At 42.3% G+C, this 21,194-nt stretch overlaps 1 protein-coding gene across 1 annotated transcript in view; it reads left to right on the plus strand.

The window, feature by feature from the left end:
- The first annotated feature begins 343 nt into the window (after nucleotides 1-343).
- The window catches only part of YWHAZ (tyrosine 3-monooxygenase/tryptophan 5-monooxygenase activation protein, zeta), a 25,967-nt gene continuing 5,116 nt past the window's right edge, over nucleotides 344-21,194 (plus strand). The window contains exons 1-2 of the mRNA XM_010161372.1: nucleotides 344-846; nucleotides 17,559-17,682. Of these exons, the coding sequence (XP_010159674.1) occupies nucleotides 553-846; nucleotides 17,559-17,682 (418 nt within the window). The 5' untranslated portion in view covers nucleotides 344-552. The remainder of the gene's footprint in view (nucleotides 847-17,558; nucleotides 17,683-21,194) is intronic.

Below are 21,194 nucleotides of genomic sequence, written 5' to 3' on the forward strand. Positions count from 1 at the left end.
GTCGCGTGTGGGATTTGATTAGTAGCTCCCTAGGCCAAGTCCTTGTGCATCAAATTGCAAGATCCTGTTAAGGCACAGAGAGTTGCCTGGTGCTGTTTGTCTAGCCTTTATTTGGTCCGTTCATGTGAAAAACTTACTACTGCGTATTTTCTTCATCAATTTAGTTATATTGTTAATTATATGCAGTTGATACTGTGGCTAGAATGTAGCCTTATGAGAGCGCTACGGCAAAGAACTGGGATCGTTTATGTGCATAAAATAGGAATTATTTGCTTTCACTTCACCTTTGGATGCTTTTGTTTGCCTTTATTAAAACAAAAACATACTTGTTAAAGTTAACGAATTTCCAGGAGGAAGCAGTGACTTTAAGTCTTCGTTCTGTGTGTCAGAGCATTGAGTGCTCTTATGCCTGGTGTTCTGGATTTCAGCCATGCCTTCTAGAGTTCCAGACTACTTAGAGAACGGTTGCTCTGCATATGAACTTAAAAAACCTTTTCCTTTGATCAGTGTCTGAATAATGCCTCGCTATTTTTCCTCTTTAGAAATATCAGCATGGATAAAAATGAGCTGGTGCAGAAGGCCAAACTGGCTGAGCAGGCTGAAAGATATGATGACATGGCAAGTTGCATGAAGTCTGTGACTGAGCAAGGAGCCGAGTTGTCCAACGAAGAGAGGAATCTTCTCTCTGTTGCCTATAAAAATGTTGTAGGAGCCCGTAGGTCATCTTGGAGAGTCGTCTCAAGTATTGAACAAAAGACGGAAGGCGCTGAGAAAAAACAGCAGATGGCTCGAGAATACAGAGAGAAAATCGAGACTGAGCTAAGAGACATCTGCAATGATGTGCTGGTGAGAAATAATGAAACTGTTGATCCATTTTTACTTAGAGTTGCAGGGTAAACGGTGCTGAGTCCTCTGGGACTACTTCTGGTCGGTCAGTAAGGTCTGGTCTGTGCTGTTTCTGAAGGACAGGGTTTTAAAAATGCTTGACTCTTCTTTCTCCCCAATGTATTGATTATTTATATAAAAGTCACCATAGTTATGAATGCTAATGGATGTGGAGACATGTTGAAACGTTATTGTATGTAAAGCAATAGGAAAAATCAACGTATTTCCTCAAGACTGGTCTAGATAGAGGTTTAGTTTGGGGTTTTCTCCTCCACCCTTCCACCTCAATGCAGTATTTGTACCCTAGATCACTTTGATTTCTGCAACTTTAATACGCTGCTCTAGTTGTAAGAGGTAGTTCTTACTCTACGGAAATTGTGCCCCTCCCTGGGTAAGATGATGTAATGTTAGTTATGACTCAGCCATGCAGAAAATTGTCTGCAGGAAGAGACAGTAAAAATGCTGTGATACCCTCTTAAACTTAAAATTTTTAGTAGCAAACTAAAAGGATGTTCAAGTTAGGCATTTTCTGTGGCTTGTAGTTAGGTTAAAATGTGTGTATACCCGGCAAACAACCCTAGGTTTTCCTCAGGAGGCTGGTTTCTGAAACCCGAACCTCTTCCAAATGCTTATTCCAGACTGTGAGGTTTTTTCAGCTGCTTCAGCGAGCACACGATGAACGGATGTCCAGTCCCCCGACCACTTGTGAGCTAGATGTGACTGTCAGCAATAGGATTATCCATCGGACTGTGGGCCATGCTGGGGTGTCACCCCATGTGTGACGAGGCATCACATACCTGGAGGTGACAATGGCATGTGCTGTGAGGGAGGTGTTAAATACCTACGTATGTGCTTGAAGATCTGATGTCAGACAAAGACTAAGAGCAATGAGCAGCATAAATTCTGCTTGCCGTTTAAGATAACTAAATGACATGGGTGGTGATGACTTCCAGAAGACTGGTTCTCCAAGGGTGTGTAGAAGTCGGCATGGATAATTCCGAGCCTTGGCCTCCAGTTGAGGCTGGCCTCCATGGTTATTGTAACACACCCAGTTTCGTTATGTTTTGTTATCTTGTGTAAGGATAACTCTTAAACTTCGCTAGGAACACGGAAATGCCAAACTGAAACAGAGGGCAGAACTGATTTACTAGTGTCGTTAAGTGGTGGCTCCTCTGTTTAAGCCAGGGAAATAAAGATTCAAATCTGGCATTCTAATTTCTGGTTATTAAGTATTTATTTTATGGATGGGAAAGTCCTCAGGGGTGGATGCTTCCAGTTCAGAGTGATCTGAAGTTCTTCTGTAAACTACGTTTGGGCTTAAGAAATCATTTTAACTAAGTCATTGGGCTTAAAAACCCCCTTTTAGATTTTAGTGCTTGCAATTACTATTTTTTCTGATAATGGAAGCCAGATTGAGGTGAAACTAGCTTTTATTGTGCATGCTAAATAGGAAAACTAAACCAAAACCCTAGCTTTAGAGTTTCCTGCACCGACCAAAATATCAGGGGGAGGGGGGCATATGAATGAGGAATCATGTTAAATTATCTGAATTTCAAATAGACTTGAATTTCTCTTGTGTTTAATGAGATGCATACATTATTCAAATAATTTATTATTCTTTGACACTTTACTACTTTAGGCAGTTAATGTCTTACTAACTTTTAGTGTTGCTGTCCAGTTCTTCTTAATAGATTAAGGAAAAATTGCTCTCCAGAAGAAACAATGCCGTAGGCAATGATTAGCAGTAATAAAACTACTTTTTTAGACTTGGGTTTAAAAACAAAAAAAGAAAAACTTATTCAAGGGCTAAGATGTAGAAATGCTTTCAAATGGCATGCACTGCAGTTGACATTGTTAATTGCATTTAAAAACATATTCTTGGTTCTTTGTTGTGATAACCTGTTCATATTCCTTCTTACCTGCCGAGAAAGGTGACTGACCATGTTGCTTTCTTTGACACCCGCTTTGCTTTAACAGAGAAAAAAGAGCCATGGTGACACATTTAGTTGGTTTTCATGAACAGGAGTCTGCACAGTGCAAGCGTAGAACTTGGATTTTCTTTTTTTTCCTTTCAGAAGATCCCACGCAATTTTTGTACAGCATAATCTAGTCTGTAACTGCTCGCAGAAGTGAAAAACAAGGCTTACCAAGTCTTGATTGGTGTGAAGTATGCCATTAATAGGACCTGAAGTGTTAACAAACTTTCAAAGCTTTCAGTCACGAGCCTTATCAATTACAGTAAAAAAGGAGCTCGGACACTTTTGTATCTTTGATTCAGCATGTGAATCTGTTGGAGCTGTTGTGTCTTCAGTTGCCTGCTAGGCTCTTATGTAACACCCCAGGGTATTAAATATTACTTCACAGCTGAGTGTGGAAGTGACTGGTGTCCTAACTTCAGTGTGGAAGGGAGGAAACCAATTAAGAGAATGTGTTTGTGACCAGCAGAACGTAGCCAAAGCTGGCTGCGCCGCAGCTTCTCGCTCTCTTCCCTCATTTGTTGGAATCAAATTACTCGTGGGTTGGAAGAAAAAGCTCCTCTAATCCAGTAGACATACTAAACTGAGCCTGGGTTCTGTTCCCACCTCTTTCACTAACTTAGGGAGTGAACAACAGCAATTAACACTGGACATCTCTTCCTTTGTAACCATTAGACTCAGTGGTAACACTTTAGCGGGTATGTGGGTCAGGTCCAACCGTTTACTTTTCTTCTTTATACTGACCTTGCAGCAGGAAAAGCCAGTTTATACATCCTTGCCAATTCCTAAACCTTCCCTCACTTGAACCTGCTGTAGGGTACCTCTCCAGCTCTGAGAACAGCTGAACTCGTCTTCGTGTTTGCTGCAGCCTTGGAGTGCTGCCATACAAAGAAGAGACCCCTAAAATCCCTCGGTCCAGCACCAATTCTCCAGTGTGTATCTGACAGTATTTTCAGGTGTAGTATAACTGACTCTGAGTTGGAGTTGGTCTGGCAGTGCTGATAAACTGCAAATAACTGTGACACATTGTGCATAGCACAAGTTCCTTGTGCTGTAATAATAAAGGCTGAACTTGCAAATTCTTCAGGAATAATACAGTCTGCGTGGAGAAGTACATTGCTATACTCGAGCATCTTAAATGCACTTGAGTATTATAGAAGATTTTCAGCCTCAGAAATTTTGGATTGGTACAGGAAATTAAGCTTTTTGTTAAGTACTTTTCCTCATGTTAGCTAAGTGTGTGCTTCACATCCTGTTTCACTTTCTATAGTAGAAGGGAGAGCCCGGCTAAAATACCAGTAGAATGATCTTTTATTTGTCATTTCCATAATGAAAACTGGTGTGAGTTTTCTTCAAATTGCTTTTGTTTGCAGTTAATGGGAACTAAAAATGTAAAACACTAAAAACTGTAAATGAAGTGTTTCAAATGAAATCTGCAGTAAGGTGAATTTTTCAATTAATGGGGATTTTGAAGTACAGGAAAAAACGTGTGGAGAGGTCTTGGAGTAGCTAACATCTGATACTGCTTGCCTGTTTGAGGTTCTCAGGTGCTTTAAACTCGTACTACCTTTCAGGCAGTTTCTGACGTGAGCTAAATGTAAACTCATCATTTCAAACACAACTGGCTGTGTTCACTTTATGACACTTCCCATGTTCTTCCCCCATGCCCGGTCTTCTGGGTAATGTCCCTTCCTCCTCCAGGTTCCCCCACGGTCATGCCTGCAGTACCACGTCTTGGCGTGCTGTGCCCAAGCCCTCTGTTTCACTATTGCTTTTCCTTTTGGGTTGTTCCCCCTAAGTTCTGGAGAGCTTCCTGAAACCTTGACTGCCCTTCAGCATTCTAGACTTACTGTTGCACAGTGATGCTACACAGCACTTTTTCCCCACTCCCTCCCTGCCAGAAAAGCTGGAGGTTATGGTGCTGTTCAGGACCCTCGGAATAAGTTTAGTTGTCTTTCTTCACCAGGTTGTTGTCTTCCTCACTTCATGCTCAGAAGCATAAAATAGTATTCCCTGCCTGCTTATGTTACTTAGACTGCCTTGTGCTTGTTATGGATGCCTCACTTTTTAGAAGTGGCAACTGTTGGTAGAAGAGGAGGTGCGCTTAAATCTCAACTAAGTGACTTTAGGTTTGCAATTCTTTCCTATGTATATTGTTTTGAGGGGGGAGTAGGAGAAAGTTGAGTAACCTGTCATGGGGCTGCAGTTCACTGTGTGGGGGTGTAATTCCATTCAGAATGCATCTAAATGGCTTTTTAAGGAACATACCACAGAGTTAATGCCTGTTGCCATCATACTCAAATTACTGTGGGACTGTTTTCTAGTTGCCTGCAAACATCTAATGGGTTACTATGTTAACATCTATAAAACCTGTTTCTGCACTAATTCTTAATGTCAGGAATAGGAATTTTAGTCCTCTCTCCTATAGGAAGCCATCAGCTTCTTGACATGTACATGTGTGAGGGTTTTTTCTTCAAAGTCAACCACTGTATGCTCAGTGTGCCCTCCTGACGGTCGGAGAACACAGCTAACCTACACAGTGGTGCTAGCAAGCAGATGAGTTTGCTCATGAGCTCGAGTGCCTGATTATACCATACAACCTTCTGTGCTATGAAGATACCTGATACTAACCAAAAAGTCAACGTTCTGGCTGGAAAGTGCTTCCTTTAGTTCTGTGACTCCTTCAGGCTTGTTTAACTCTTAATTTCTGACTGCACTTTCTTTCTGTCTTTGAGATCTGTGTCCTTTAGTTCATGTTTTCAGAGAAGGAGGGGAAGTGTTTGTAGAAGCTTCTATTTGCAGAATGTCGGTCACAGAAAGGGGGTGGTTAATGTGTTGAAATCTAGTGCCCAAAATATTTGCTTCGAAGAAACTTAGTCCTTATGACTTTAAGCTGGTTTTGGTGTAATAATTTAGGTTGGAAGGGAGGTCATTTACTTAAATTCTGCTCAGAACTGATCCAGTTATATCACATTGCTCAAGGCCTTGTCAGTCAAATTTTGAACATCTTCAAGGATAGGGATTCCACAGCCTCCCTGGGCAGCCTGTCATAATATTTATGGTTAAAGGAGAAAAAAAAAATCCTTGTATGTAGTTATGTAGTCAGAATTTCTCCTGTTTCAGTTTGTCTGCTGCCTTTTGTTATTTCACTGTAGACCTCCAGGAAGAGTCTGGCTCCATCCTCTCTGGGCAGCTGTGCACAGCAGTAAGATCTGCTGGCCTTCTCCATGCTGAAGGAACCCAGCGCGCTCAGCCTTGCCTTCTACCTCATGTCCTCCGGCCCCGTAATCATGCTGGTGGCCTCCACTGGACTCGCCTCAGTGTATCCATGTCTCTCTTGTACCATGGAGTGCAAACCTGGGCATAAAACTCAAGATGTCCCCTCAAGCTGTTAAAACTTCTATTAAAAGATGGTAATGGGTAATGTGCAGTAGCATATGTGGAAGTGTGTGAGTAGTCTTCTCTGAATGAATTTTTATATATTGCAGAGCAAAATGCAGCCAGGGTTTACTAACTTCCCAGGATAGTTATAATTTAAGCTTTTGATTAAGTCTAGCTTTTTCAGTTAGGGTTTGGCTGGTATAATTGCTCACATATATTGAAGGTAGGAGGCTGAGGCAATTTGCATCAACCTCATGATTTCACTTTGTTAATCCTTTAATCGCTTCCCTGATTGTAGCTACACCCTTTCAGGTTTTTTTCCTTTTGGCTGTTGGGTTTTTCTTTTCTTTTTTTTTTTTTTTCCTTCCCTGCAGTCAAAGCACTGCCTAAATTAGAGTAATTTCCTTTTTTTTCCTCTTTAAGCAAATAGTCTTTTTTTTTTTTTAAGCAAATTAAACTATTGAAAACCTGTTGAATCTTGGAGAATTAAAACATCATTCATGGATCAGCGCAAATAGGAGATGGCTTGTGTTGGTTTTTATTTATCCTGCGTTGCTCATGCAATGGTAAATGCATGAAACTTCAGCTCCTGTTTGAAAGGATCTTAGATTCCAGCATGTAGAAACAATTTACTGGTGGTTGGGCTGCATGAGGAAAGGTGAGCTAGTACTTATTAATCTTACCAAGAAGTGCACCCATAATGTTGATATGTGTGTTTAATGCACCCTTTTATCATAAAATCAGCTAAGGTCCTTTACATAAGTGCAGAAAACCAAATTGATCATGAGTTACTGCTCATATTTATATAGCCATGCACGCCTGTGTATATACATGTGACTAAATCCTCTGCTTTTATTGGGAGTAGAACAAATCTTTATAACCAATACTCTGCCGTATTAATTCCACTTGGCATTAATGTTTAATAGTTGGCTTTGATTTAAAAATAAAAAGGTAGCTAGAGTAAGTTCATCAGTTCAGTCACCTGTGACAGATGCTCTCCTTCTTTGCTGTTGAAGCAAGAACTTCATTGTGTGTACTTGCAATTTTGTGAAGCTGCTGTGTGGTTGTTTCCCTGGTTGGTTACTTGGAAGGCTAACAGTAGACATGGTGCATTAAGATAAGAGCTTTCACTGTGCCTGTGAAAGCTGTAAGTGGGAGAAATATAAAATTTAGAACATGAGCAGAGTTAGTACGTTATCTCTGTACATCTGTATAAACAGATGCCACATAATCTCTGGTTTTATCTGGAAACTTCTGTCTTGTTGGCGTGCACTTGACAGAAGTACGTGCTTCTGAAGCAGCTGCTCAAACCTTTAACTTGTCCTTCGCTGGAGGCAGACATGGCAGCTCCTGGCTTTGAACCTGAAGCTGGTTGACTGGTCAGGCAGTAGTTGGCAACCATTCTGAAAGAGGGTGAGAAAGCTGGTGCTGTTAAGGTTGATTGAAGAGCATTAAGATTGGGATTATTTCTTAAACCTATTTTTTTTTTACTGAACGTCAGCTCTTGTGTAGTTACTTATTTTTCTTGAAATTTGACAGAAGACTGGCAATGCCTCTTCTCATGAGAAGTAATAAGTCATGATGCTGCTGAGATGAACAGTAAATTCTTAATTTTTTTTGATCAGGTTTACTGCAGCTCAGATGAGGTAGTGGGTGTTTTTGAGGTCTTTTCTTCTTCTTTTCTGGATGGTGTTACCTTTCATGATTTTACACGTAAAAAAAATACTTAACAATGGGAATCTGATCCCTAACTGATTCTCCTAGTGCAGGGTAGGCTTGCATCACTAAAATGGCATTTTTGCTAATAAAATGCTTCTATTAACATTGCATGCTATAATGAACTCCTAATAGTTACACAGTCTACTTCAGGAGGTTTTAGATCTGCTCCGAGTACAAGCTGCTAAAGATAAATGGTTCCTACTTCTGTTTCTTATTGAGTATAAAGTGTTACATCATGTTTTGGGGTTTTTTTTAGTCGTGTTTCTTTGGAGACTTAAAGTGTAGAGTCTTAAGACAGCTAGAATATCGTGGCTGTACTCTGAACGAGGACACAGCTGTCGCCTAGACCTACCTGTCTAGCAGAATTTCTCATCCAACTCAATTGATTTCAATTTTGAATTAACTCAAGTTTCTCAGAACATATTCTGTTTCTTCCAAGTATACTGGTCAATGCATTTGGCACTATTCTATGTTGTTGCAAGTCTCCAATATTCAAGAAATAAATTAATGAGATGATTAAAAAAGGTAAAAATTGCACATTGGTTTTGATCCTTAGCAGAAACTGTATTCTTTATTCATGTCTATAGCAATGCCTCAACAAATACTTTAATCCAAATTACTTTTCTATTAAACACCTTATTGGCTGCTGCCTTTTGTGTGAGATTTCTCAGTGTTGGTTGCTAAACTGGAGAGGTATTTTTGCCTATGCATCAAAATGTGGCTCCTTTTACTGTCATGTGGTGTTAAGCATACTCCGGTAAAAACCGGTAATGGTTGCCATGAATGACTTTAAAGGTCTTTTGAGGGGTGACCTCATGGCAGCGTACAGCTTCCTCAAAGGGGGCAGCGGAGGGTGCTGATCTCTTCTCTCTGGTGACCAGTGATGGGACACGAGGAAACGGAATGAAGCTGCCCCAGGGGAAGTTCAGACTGGACGTTAGGAAAAGGTTCCTCACTGAGAGAGCGGTCGGTCACTGGAACAGGCTCCCCAGGGAAGTGGTCACAGCACCAAGCCTGTCGGAGTTCAAGGAGTGTTTGGACAGCGCTCTTAGTCATATGGCTTAGTGTTAAGTAGTCCTGAGAGGAGCAGGGAGTTGGACTCAATCCTTACGGGTCCCTTCCACCTCGAGATACTCTGAATAATCTCAGAGTATATCCTGATGTTAAGCACATTTGCTTCCCTTGCCGTAAATACTAATGGGAAAGCAGAGTGGTAGAAGGAACAAGGTAGTGAAGGGCACAGGAGTCGAAGTTGGAGAGGGTAGATCTGCAAGGTGAGCTACGTATATTGGTGCAAAAGCATGCAATGAGAGATGCTGCCCCCCATCGCCGCATTTCCCATCCTCTTCCTATGCAGACCGGTGGTGTGTCCGTCTGTCCGTGCCACAGCTTCCCTCTAAGCACCCTGTAGGTGTTGTAGGGCATAGTGACTTAGTTCTATCCCCCAGCACGTGTGTCAGCATGAAGATGATTTTTCTGGGTGTCCTACTTCTTTCTCCCGTGTTTTCCTCTGCCTGCCCATATGTGATACTGCTTTTGTTCTTTTTTCTAAAGAAACACAATTAGACTGTCCTGCTAGTATTTTTTAATAAGCTAAAACTTCTTGCCATTCTTTGTTACACACAATTCCCTTTTCTGTATTAGCCCTTCAGTCCTTTCTCTTTTCTTTTTCAGTTATCCTCTTATTATTCAGGCCTGGTTTCCTCCATGTTTGGGTTTTTTTCCCCTTTCTAGATCTTCACCAGATTGACTACAGCAAAGCTGCTAACCAAGTGTATCTCTTTTCTGCTCTTACCAGTTCCAGGGGATTTCTGCTGTTATTGATCCCCTCAGTAGAGACACCCCCTGCATGTCACATCTCCCACTGTCGCATGAATCCTCCCTGCCCCCTGAAGGTCCTTTGTCCCAGATTCTGAATTTCTTCCCTGCTCAGGCTTGTCATTCTCACCCTCTCTCTTCCAGCCAGGCTTCTCTTCTCACCTTTTCCACACTGTCTGTCTGTGTGGGCAGCCGGTGTGATGGGAAGAGAGAGTAACTGGTACTGAGTACAGGCAGCAGGCTGGTTCCCTTCTTCAGCAGATGTTTTACCAGAGAGATCTCCAGCCCCACAGGCCGCTACTGTTTGACAGATTTTCTTGAATTCTTGCTCTAGTGAGCAAGTGAGTATGTAGAGATCTGTAGCTACCTTTAAACAAGAGCCTTTGCTTTTGGGCAGAGTAGAAGGCTGACAGCAGAACAGTGCTTTTGGTTTTCCCCCAAGAGGGCTAGAGGTCACCTGTGAGGCAGCAGTTGTAGAGCCCTGCTCTGGGCAGAACTGTCATCAGAAGTAGCGTGATCGACCTGTCTCCAAACGGCCTGGGTTTATGAAGGGATTGTCTAAAACCACGCCCCTTAAAAATACAAATATTTGTCATTTTCCCCCAACAATGCAGATAGATGTATGCAAACAAACTGCCACTGGCCAGGAACGGCTTGGTTAAACCCTTGGTAGCGTGTGTGCCGGCCTGTGCGGCGTGGCTAATTGCGCGTGGTGGTTTACAGCCCGGCTAGCTTTCCAAACGGTGGTGCTGAGGCAGAAAACACACGTGTGGGAAATCACACGCAAGCTTTCTGTGGGAATGATGGGTGTCTTGAACTCCTCTGACAGAGGTGGCCTACTTTAGTAACTTTGTGATCAAAACAGAAGTCTGTGAAAGAGCAGCTGAACAAAGGTGTGCTGCTTGGTTAGTGGGTTCCCCCTGATGAAATCCACCACGTGCAGCTCTTCCCACAGTTGTATGCCTGGAAACGCTAATCTGAATCCACATATCTGAATGCCAGCCTAAGGCCACCTGCTACTCTAACTGTCTAATTCCTTAAAATACTCCTCTTCAGGTGAGCAGGTAGTTGGAAAACGGCAAGTCAACACTGTAATGGCATTCTGGATAGTTCCATGTCTCCCACCACAAAGGCACATGGGGAGCTTGGTACTCCCTAGGTTGCAGTTGCTAAGTGTCTCTTGATGCATCTACAAAGCTGAATCTTAAGATTCAATAGACTGTAGTTTTATTGCTTGTTCTAACACAGTGCCTCAGCTGGATGGCCCTTTTCTTGATACCCATCACATTTGTCTTATTTTTCTTTTCCTCAAAAAAAAAGAATAAAGTAACTACCTGGATGGGTGTGAAAGTACAGCAGGGGCTTTTGGTGCCTGTTTGGAAATGGTACTGAAACTCTTCAAATAATGTGAAGTTACCTGATGGTCTTCTAAAAGAAGTCCAGACTTGAGTACCCATGCTTTTATAAGCTAAACTTTCATGAAACTGGGAAGCAGGTTTAAGACAAAAGTCACACTTTCTCGCGTGCAGGTAGTCAAGTATCTCTGTTTTCTTCTCCATTGTGTATCGTGGGTATTAAGGTTATGTTGATGTAAGGGGAGTTTGGACAGAGCATGTGGAATGTGGGTGAGAAGCCCATTGAAGGTTACTACGTTCAGGGAAATCACATCTGGCTCAGCAGGTCCGTAGGCATTGATGGAGGCTAATGGAAGCGTGATGTTTTCTTGCTTTCTTTACGTATTTTTCTAGTGGCATCCTCTTTTAGGCAGTGTTGCAGGTAGGGTAGTAAACAGAGTCCTGTCAGCCAGTACAATCCCTTCTGTGTTCTTCTAACATCTTGGGGACAGGTGGTGGCTGCTTAACATGATGACAATGTTAGGCCATTGTCAGTTAGCGTGACATGTCAAAGAAACAGGCTTTCAGGCTGAGCTTAACAAAAAATACGATGTTTCTTTCATGTCTTCCATGAATATAAAAAAAAAAATAGAGTTCTTCCATGTTGTCTTCATCCCTGTGCCATATATCCTAGATAGATGACAAGTGAATTGAAGTTCAGCTAATACTGCAGTGTAATTTATCTTAAAAACTAGAAATAATGTTGTAACTGTCAGGTGGCTATCAATGCTGCATGAAAACAAATGGCCTCTCTCGTTAGTTCTGAGCAAAACCGTACTGTTTAATTTTGCTAATGTTTATCAGTGTGTTCTTTTGGATTTTTGCCATTCTGCAGCTTGTTTCTTTCATGTGAGGGCAATATCTTCTTGTTTCTCCAGTAGTTCTAGGGTTTTTTACCCAACACTGTATCTTAATAATTGATATTTGGTATTGAAAAACAAAGTTCTTTGTTCTCAGTACTTTCACTATGTATTGCTTGCTCATTTACAACTATATTTTTCTAGAATCTGGTGATTTTATGACCTGTTTGGCAGGAGGGAAATATCTTAAATAGAAAATTGAGCTGTTGATGCAATCCTCAAGTGCATTAATAATTATCTGAAGTTCCCAGGCAATAACATGTACTGAGACTGAGCCTTTAATAAAGAGAAATACGCCCAGAACTGTAAGCAACAAGGCAAGACTGAGGCATTGATTTTAATGTTCTTTGTGATGAATTTGGGAATCGCCTTCTGGCCCACACAAGTCATTTGCCAAAGACGTAAGCACATGCTTTTAAAAGAAGGGTAGTTCTAGGTTTCAAGCGTCAGGAAAGGAATATTCAAATCTTCATGGGTTGACTTCCTGTCTTTAGCTGAAGTTCTCCCTGCATCTTGACGAACTGAAGCATGTCTCCTTGCAGTAAAGAGAAGGCAGACTTTTTGTAGAGGGTTGGGTGGTGGGTGTTTTTGTTACACAGAAGTACTACTTGTTACACTTCTTTCACACTCCTGTGTGATACCTCCTACCTTTCAGACTTGCAGAACCACCAGAACAGGTCCATAGGGCCTTTCATCAAAATCGGCTGCAAACACATCTGTTGACTGTGTCTTTCTCTGGCAAAAGGACATGAGTAAGAAGGAAGAAAGCGGATCTCTTTCCAGTTTGGTGTTTTAAAAAATCCAGGATTCAAGTTTGTGACTAGAATAATAAAGCTGTGTGCGTGCAGCCTTTGTTACCTCTTCGGAGATTTGGAGACTAAGACTTTCCTATAGTGCATACTTGCTGGGGGTGAGGGAATGTACCAAACATGCGGTTTCTTACCTATGGCATGTGTGAGCACAGCTGACCTCTCGAGTTTGAAGGTGCTGTCGGTCCCAGTCCACGCTACTAGAAAAAGCTGTTAAATTAGTCATAATTACAGTTGCAAATTGGAAGTGCTGAAGCCTGATTTTTTTTTTTTTTTTTTTTTAGTGGCCAGTGTATTAATAAGAGTTGATATTCAAATTTTAGTACATGCATGTTGGGAGGGGGAGGGTTGAGTAATACTATTCCCTTAAGTCTTTCTGGAAGGACTGTGTATGACTTTGCTATGAAAAGTCTTAGAAGCACTTGTACAAGCTGTTACAGGTTTTGGCTGAAAAGTGCTCTAAGATGCTGCTGCATCTGCCTACTTGACTACAATGCCATGGTTTGTTTCACAGCAGTTGGATTTGTGCTGTCAAATTAAAAGCTCTGGCAATTACAGCTGAGTAGTTGTGGGGTTTCGGGGGTAGGGAGCAGTGCTTTGGTTTTGCTTAAAAAGCTGTTTCTACTAGAGTCTGATTGAGGCACTGTAATTAACTGCCCATGGAGTTGTAGCTAGTGCATGTTAGCATACATCAAAAATGGATGGAGATTTGGCAGGATAGCAGGAACGTCATGAACAAGCATGAGGACTTAGCTACGTACCACGTAGCTATAATGCACCCATGCCGTATGGACTTCCGTTGTCAGGGTGTTGTGTGTGCCGCAGAGATGCGGATCACGTAACGGACTTAGTTACAGGTTAGCTTATCGGTCTGGTCTTGGACTAGCTGTTTGCACTTCAGTGGCCCATGTGGTGGTCAGCTCTGTACTGGTAAATGATACCTTATCAACTGGCAAAGGGCAGAGAAGGTAGGTATGTATCGTTCGTTGATAATATGAAACTGTTCTTATTTCTGTTTCTTCTGCTTTGGGCAAACAGCCCATCAATAGGACTTAAATATCAAGATATTCCTCGTTATGGAAAAAAATGGTATCCTCCAGAGAAGCCTTACAGTTAAAGCTATTTAAAAAATATATATATATATATATAAACACAAGCAGATGTGTTAGCAGATAACAAAATGTTAACAAGATGTAGGCATAACCAGTTTATCTTCTGTAACTGCACTCTGAAAGGTCAGTAGCTTGATTGTTCTTGTCCATGGCTTTCTGTAGCCACACCACCGCCCTGCAGATTGCAGCTTTCAGTGCGTCTCTAGGATAAATCAGTGTGCTCTGAATCTTCAGGCTAACTCGAAAGGAGTGTTTTGTGTTTACTTATGCCAGTAAAAGAAAATATATAGTGAAATAGAGACTGGTACAAACAGGAGAAACAGAATATATAGTACTAAATAAATAATAGGGGAGTGATCTCCTTTCAGTAATTTCGCATGCTTGCTTTTAAATGTTAATCTGCTTTCAGGTTTTGTTGCTGCTGTTTATGAAGTATGCGGCGTAAATAAAATTCTCCCAGAGATATGTGGCCTACCAGTCCTACGAGTCGTTTGTATAAAAGACTCTTTCATCCAGATATGAGCAAGCTACAAGTGCAGTCGGAGTCAGAGCCTCTTTGCAAGGGCTGTACTCTGTGAATAGCTGTTCAAAGGCATTTTCTTAGTTAGTCTTCTAAATCTGACATGGGTTTAAAGCTCTTTTTCAGTACACAGAATCACAGAACGGTTTGGGTTGGAAGGGACCTTAAAGACCATCTAGTTCCAACCCCCCTGCCATGGGCAGGGACACCTTCCACTAGACCGGGTTGCTCAAAGCCTCATCCAGCCTGGCCTTGAACACTTCCAGGGATGGGGCATCCACAGCTTCTCTGGGCAACCTGTTCCAGTGCCTCACCACCCTCTCCGGGAAGAATTTCTTCCTGATATCTAATCTAAACCTCCCCACTTTCAGTTTAAACCTGTTACCCCTTGTCCTATCACTACAAGCTCTTGTAAAAGTCCCCCTTCCAGCTTCCTAGTAGGTCTCCTTCAAGGTTGCCTTGCCTAGTATCTATCTCTCTGATCAGGAAGACTTTCTCCATTGGTAGTCTTTCCTTTTTTCTGCCTGCAATTCACTTAGTTAGGGGGTTGCAAAGAACTTGACCTCATTTGTGATCAAAGCGACGTTTAAATCTTGAAGTTTCATTCCCGCTATGGGAGCAAGCGGAGCTGTACTTTTAGACAATGAGTAATTTCTGTTTCGAGAATCACTGAAAATATTTTCGTGTAACCAGTTAGTGAAGGGTATAGAAGGTGGGCAACCCCCCACGGTGCTGGAAAGGTAGGTGCAAGCTGCCACACCTGACTTAATTGCAGTCCTACAGAGAAAAACTAATAAGGAGCCTTGTTCTGAGTAGATGGGAACCTTCATTTGTCATTGAAGTCAGTGTTTCTTGGCACTGATGAGAAATGTCATAGCTGTGAATCCTGAAGGCCTCTAATGGTGAGAGCAGATCACGTAAGTCGTCACGTGAACCATATACCACACAGCCTCCTGCTTCATTCCATCTGCACTGGGGCAGAGGTGGTTTGAACCCTTCTCCTCGCGTAGGGGTACGCCCTCCGGAAGGGTGCCCTTGGCATGGGGTGGCTTGGCTCCATAAAAACACTGCTACTGCCACGGGGTTGTCTCTGCCGTCATTCACATGGGAAGCAAGGACACACAGTATTCTTTGTCTCCCTGGGTGGTTATACGACAAAGCTGTATGCCAACCCCCACGATACTGGAAATATCTGATAGTAGAGGACTGAATAAATACCTTCCATTCTGATGAAACCAATAAAGAGAGTCCGCAAACAGGTTTTTATCTCATTGGAACGTAGGCATAGCTGAACCTCGTCTGATTTTGGTTCCTGTCAGCCGGACTACGTCATTACGCTGTCTGCTGAGAGAGCAGTGAGAGCGAGCTGCCGTAATAGGTCACTTCATTTTGAAGGGTTTACACAAGGTTGCAGCTACTGGGCTAAATATTTGTGATTTCTATAAACAAATCATCACTACTTTAATCAAAAAAAAGAACCAAAACCTGAACTTGTTCGCTTTTCTTGCTCTTTCTGTGAATTACAAAGTTTTCTGCAGCTTTGTCAGTTGGCCTGTTCAGCAGAGTATAGAATCATAGAACGGTTTGGGTGGGAAGGGACCTAAAAGCCCATCTAGTTCCACCCCCCCTGCCATGGGCAGGGACACCTTCCACTAGACTAGGTTGCTCAAAGCCTCATCCAGCCTGGCCTTGAACACTTCCAGGGATGGGGCATCCACAGCTTCTCTGGGCAACCTGTTCCAGTGCCTCACCACCCTCTCTGGGAAGAATTTCTTCCTGATATCTAATCTAAACCTCCCCACTTTCAATTTAAACCTGTACCTACCCATGTAGGTACCATTGGTCCTTGTGTCACAGTACAGTGGTTACGGTGTTCAGGGTATGCCCATCCTGTGAGTACGTAGTGTAAGGTACCCAACCTGCAGCCATCATTCCATGGGCTGGGACCAGATTAGATGGTCCGTTTCTGTGGTGTCATTGGAAATGAGCTAAAAAGCGTGAGGCAAAACTGAAATGTCAGTCATCTAACTTACAAGGGAAAAAAAGACACCAAAAATCTTACTAAAACCTCTTTTAAAAATAATTGTTTGCTACACAGTCTTAGTAAAGTATATGTAACAGCTTATGTGATTTAATTTTGAGTGTTCAGGAGCACTTCTGCAGTTTTTCTGGCTTCTAAATAACTGGCTTTTGTTTCAAAGTCTGACTTCAAGGACTCAATAGGAAGAAGTTTGACAAGCTTGTACCTTAATTAGACTAAATGTGTTGGAGCTAGTGATTTTTTTTCCTTTTTTTCTTTTCATCATAATAGAACTCTTGCTAAATTATGTGACTGCTGCAGCTGGGAACTTGCTATGTTAATTTAATAAGCAGTTAGAATAATCTAGAAAAACATGGTCTTAACTGGCAGCCCACAGGGAAGATCTGGTGGAGTGACTCCAGAGAGCTACTTCTGCCTTGGAAGAAGATATAGGAAATACCTGTTAGGGCAGCACATAATGTCAAGTGGCTGGTGCTTTTCAGTGCTACACAGCTGACTGTCAGGTTGTCAGCTGTCTGGAAATGCAAGAATCAAGGTTCTCCTTGTAGTTTCTCACTGGTGATGCCAGCACAGCATTCCAGTTAATGGGAACTGGCTTAACGAGGCTTATTTATTGCCTGTAAGATATTGGGGTCTCTGATTTGGCAGCTGATACTTCAAATCCCTTTGCTATCTTCTGTGGATGCAGACTTTCTTCCATGCTATACCCTCTGCCCAGACACTTTGGATTACCTTATTTTTGTCAGGGTATTGTGTAAGGGCTTAGAGAAACCCTTCCTTTGGTCATACAAGACTCGTCTGCTAAATTAACACGGCCACCTTCTCCCCATCGAGGCACAGCATGCAGCTTCCTTCTCATACCTAGAATTGTGAGCCAGAACATGTTCTCCTTAGCTAAATATGCGATGTGGGATGTGAAGAAAATAGGCAAAAAGTAAAGCTGGCCTGACTTTGAAATAGATTGTAGGATAATTGAATTGTTGGTTCAGTGTGCTGTACAAGTATGTATGTTCAAAACACTGTGTTCTTTGTCTCTCTTTTAGTCTCTGTTGGAAAAGTTCTTGATCCCTAATGCTTCACAAGCAGAAAGTAAAGTTTTCTATTTGAAAATGAAAGGAGACTACTACCGTTACTTGGCTGAGGTGGCTGCTGGAGATGACAAGAAAGGTATTGTATGTCAACTTGTGGCTGAATGTTGGCCTTAGATGGCTTTTGTTAGGGGATGACACAGCTCTAGTTCTAGAATAATTCTGATTTGGATGTAAATTCCTTTAGGATTCCTGTTTTCTGAAGAAATCATCAGTCGTTGGGTCTCATGAATTAACATGTTTCCATGTTCCTCTGCTGTTTGAAGCAGGGAACGGATGTTCAGTCACAGAATCATGAAGTGAGCTCCAGCTTACTCATGCATGCATCTGATTTATCACTGAAGTACAGGTTTATACAGCTTCTGCCTTGGCAGAGTGTTGGTGTTTTACCTCTGGCAGGGGGACAAAGCCTTGTAGCTTTTTGAAGTCTTACTTGTGCTATTTCTCCTGTACTTCTACTGAATACAAAGAGTCTGCCTAGGTTTTGGTGAGCAAGGAGACTAGAAACCACCTGGAGAAGAAAAGGATCAAGAAAACTAATCGTTGAATGGTTTGGGTTGGAAGGGACCTTAAAGACCATCTAGTTCCACCCCCCCTGCCATGGGCAGGGACACCTTCCACTAGACCAGGTTGCTCAAAGCCTCATCCAGCCTGGCCTTGAATACTTCCAGGGATGGGGCATCCACAGCTTCTCTGGGCAACCTGTTCCAGTGCGTCACCACTCTCTCTGGGAAGAACTTCTTCTTGATATCCAATCTAAACCTCCCCACTTTCAATTTAAACCCGTTACCCTTGTCCTGTCACTACAGGCCCTTGTAAAAAGTCTCCCCCAGCTTCCTTGTAGACCCAATCTTACTGTTAGGAAAATTTCTCCCATAACCATGGTGATGTCCCAATGTTGGTTTTTATTTCCTCAAGTTTCTTGTATCTTCATGTAAGCAGCTTGTCAGAATTGCAGGTAAGTTGCCCTCATCTAAATTTAGTTCGAAAGTTAACGTGAGCTACTTAACGAGGTGGTTTAAGTGCTGTAGCTGAAGAGTCGCCCTAACAACACGCTGACTCCATGAAATCGCCTTCGATCCGGAAGGACACCTTACGTTTAGATGCAGCTCCTCACAGAGAGTGCTCAGCTGTTTCCTGGAGCCAGTTCAGAACCGGTGGCGACATGCCCTGAAGAGCAGCACGCTTCCGCGCAGAGCCCTGTCTGGTCACTTGTGCTGGTCCCGAGCTGTTTTCCTGTGGGCTCGGTTTAGTCTGTGCTCACTCTGCAGAAGCATGGGATGCCTGGGAGTGTGCAGAGAGTCAGTGCACGGACTTGGGAGCCTTGGGGATTGTTGGAGCGCCGTTCAGCTGTGTGGCTGATGATGGGTAGCGCTCTGCCCTTCAGTTCCTTGCCATGCCTTGTGCTGCTCTCAAGCTAAAGAGCTGTCCCAGGGTGATACAGAAAGATGTCTGCGTGGCTTCACAGGGACTAGGTTGAGTTTGGTACAGCAGTGAAACAGACTGGGAATAACTTAAAGCAGACACATTTATGCCCTTCAGCTTTGTGGCATATGTGAGTATCCACCTTACATAGGGTAGCCCAGTTTTCCTGGTATGCTGGATACCTACATACAGCAGGGAGTTGTATGAAGATACTGAGACTTAGCGTGACAGGGCTTGATTGGACTTCTGCGTGCAAACTGACCCCATCTCGGTGCAGAACTGCGTGTGTAACTGGTACTTCAGGTCTGTCACTGTACAAAGCGTGATTACATTTTCCATTCGGTAATCTCTATTTACATGCATAGAAGATACAATATTTTGCATCCCAGATGTTTTCTTTTTCCGTTGCAGATTAAGTTGCAGACTCTAAGATTAGACTGTGAGAAGTCTGTAAGGGTTTTGAAGTTCGTTTTTATTGAACTCTGTCTCCTGGCTGAGCAGTTTTTAGTGGGTTTCCAGATGAAGAAAACTTTCTGAAAGACCATCTAGCTCATAGTCACTATGACTCCTAAACTTAAGATTATTTTTTTTCTTTCTCTCCCCTCCCAAGTGTTTCATCTCAGTTTTTTCCTGTATGCTGTCTGTGACCTTGAAGAAGAGCAGTTGATAATTATTGTTTAGGCAATAACAGCCATTTAGTTGGACAGTATTCTTTCAGCCTTTCTCAGCAAATAAAGCAACAATATAAAGCAACAGTATAAAACTCCCAGCTCTAGGACTTGGATTTTTACCTTCATAAACCAGATTGTTTATTTTATCGACCGGGGTTTTCTTACGGCAGTCTCGCGGACGGGAATGTCAAGCAGGTACCTCGCCCTGCTGATTTAGCCTTCAACTCAGTAACTGTACAACACTTGCTAAAGAATTTGAGTTTAAAAATCTTGCAACGTTTTTATGCTGGGTGACTGATTTAAAAGTTGACAGAATACATCAAATTTCCCAATGTAAGTTCCCTAAGTCACTGCTCAAAAGGTAACTGTTTTCTCAAACAAGGAGAAAAAAATAGGCCTTTTTTTTTCTCTTTAAAGTTAATTATGTTAGAGAAGAATGAAATGCATGGCTTCATTCCTTGAAGTTGCTTGGTTTTCGTGCACCTTGTTTTGCCTTTCATACACAGTGCCATTTTCTAATGCTCTTCCGTTAGGGGAAGAGTAAAAAACTTATCCTATTTCTAAATATAAGTTGCACTAAACCTGGTTCTTTTCAACCCTAATACACCAACTTCTGGTCACGTTCAAGTTGTCCTGGGAGTTGTCTGATTTTTTTGGAAGCGTTCCATTATTAATGGTGACTGTAGAGTAACTGTGCAGTGAGCGTCCTCCCTTTTCCGTGCTGAAGAGGACAGTACGATGCTTGCATTTTTGCACACACAAAGGGGAGCAAATAGAGGCTGCATAGAGTAACTGAATATTGGTATGCAGTTATTCTCAGACTTTTGAGTACCTCTGACTTAAATCCTGATGTGTTTTTGAGTCCTTAGCCCACAATTCCTTTATTTCTAATACATGTGACTGGTGCTGTTGCAGAGATCTTGCTGGATGCGTTTCTGGTTTGATCCAGAAACGTTAGGACTGGCATTCTTTTGCATCTGAATTGAACGACTTCCTGCCCACCTTTTTCTCAGATGCTATTAGCAGCCTTGGAGAGCGCAGGAACAAGGGTCCCTTTGTGCTCTTGCCTCCTGCAGTCATCGGGGGCATCGTCCTGCCTGTGGGCTGCACTGGGCCATGATCTCTGACTTGTGCTCATGAGTACAAGTGTGTTCAGTGAGAGTGAGAACTGGGGAGCTCTTCAGTCCTACTGTACACAATAGAGTTGGTTTTTCTGCCCAGTGTCTGTAACTTGTATGATTGAACCAATTAAAAGAACGGCAAAAGATTCATCTCTCAAAAAAAGAGACCAATTTTTAATTTTTCTCCCTTAATTCAACGTTTGTAGCTACTAAAACTTTTAAGTTAGGTAAAAATGCTTTTCATATCTGCATTGCAAATGGAACTATGCGGGAAGCTTTAAAAAACACGTATTTAATTTGGGTTGAGGTATGCCCCGCTGTCTTTGCCAAGCACCTTGAGTAGGAATCCGTAGGTGACCCTTCATGAAAGGGTT

This window comes from Eurypyga helias, unplaced genomic scaffold, assembly GCF_000690775.1.
Source record: "Eurypyga helias isolate BGI_N326 unplaced genomic scaffold, ASM69077v1 scaffold40341, whole genome shotgun sequence".
NCBI classification, from domain to species: domain Eukaryota; kingdom Metazoa; phylum Chordata; class Aves; order Eurypygiformes; family Eurypygidae; genus Eurypyga; species Eurypyga helias.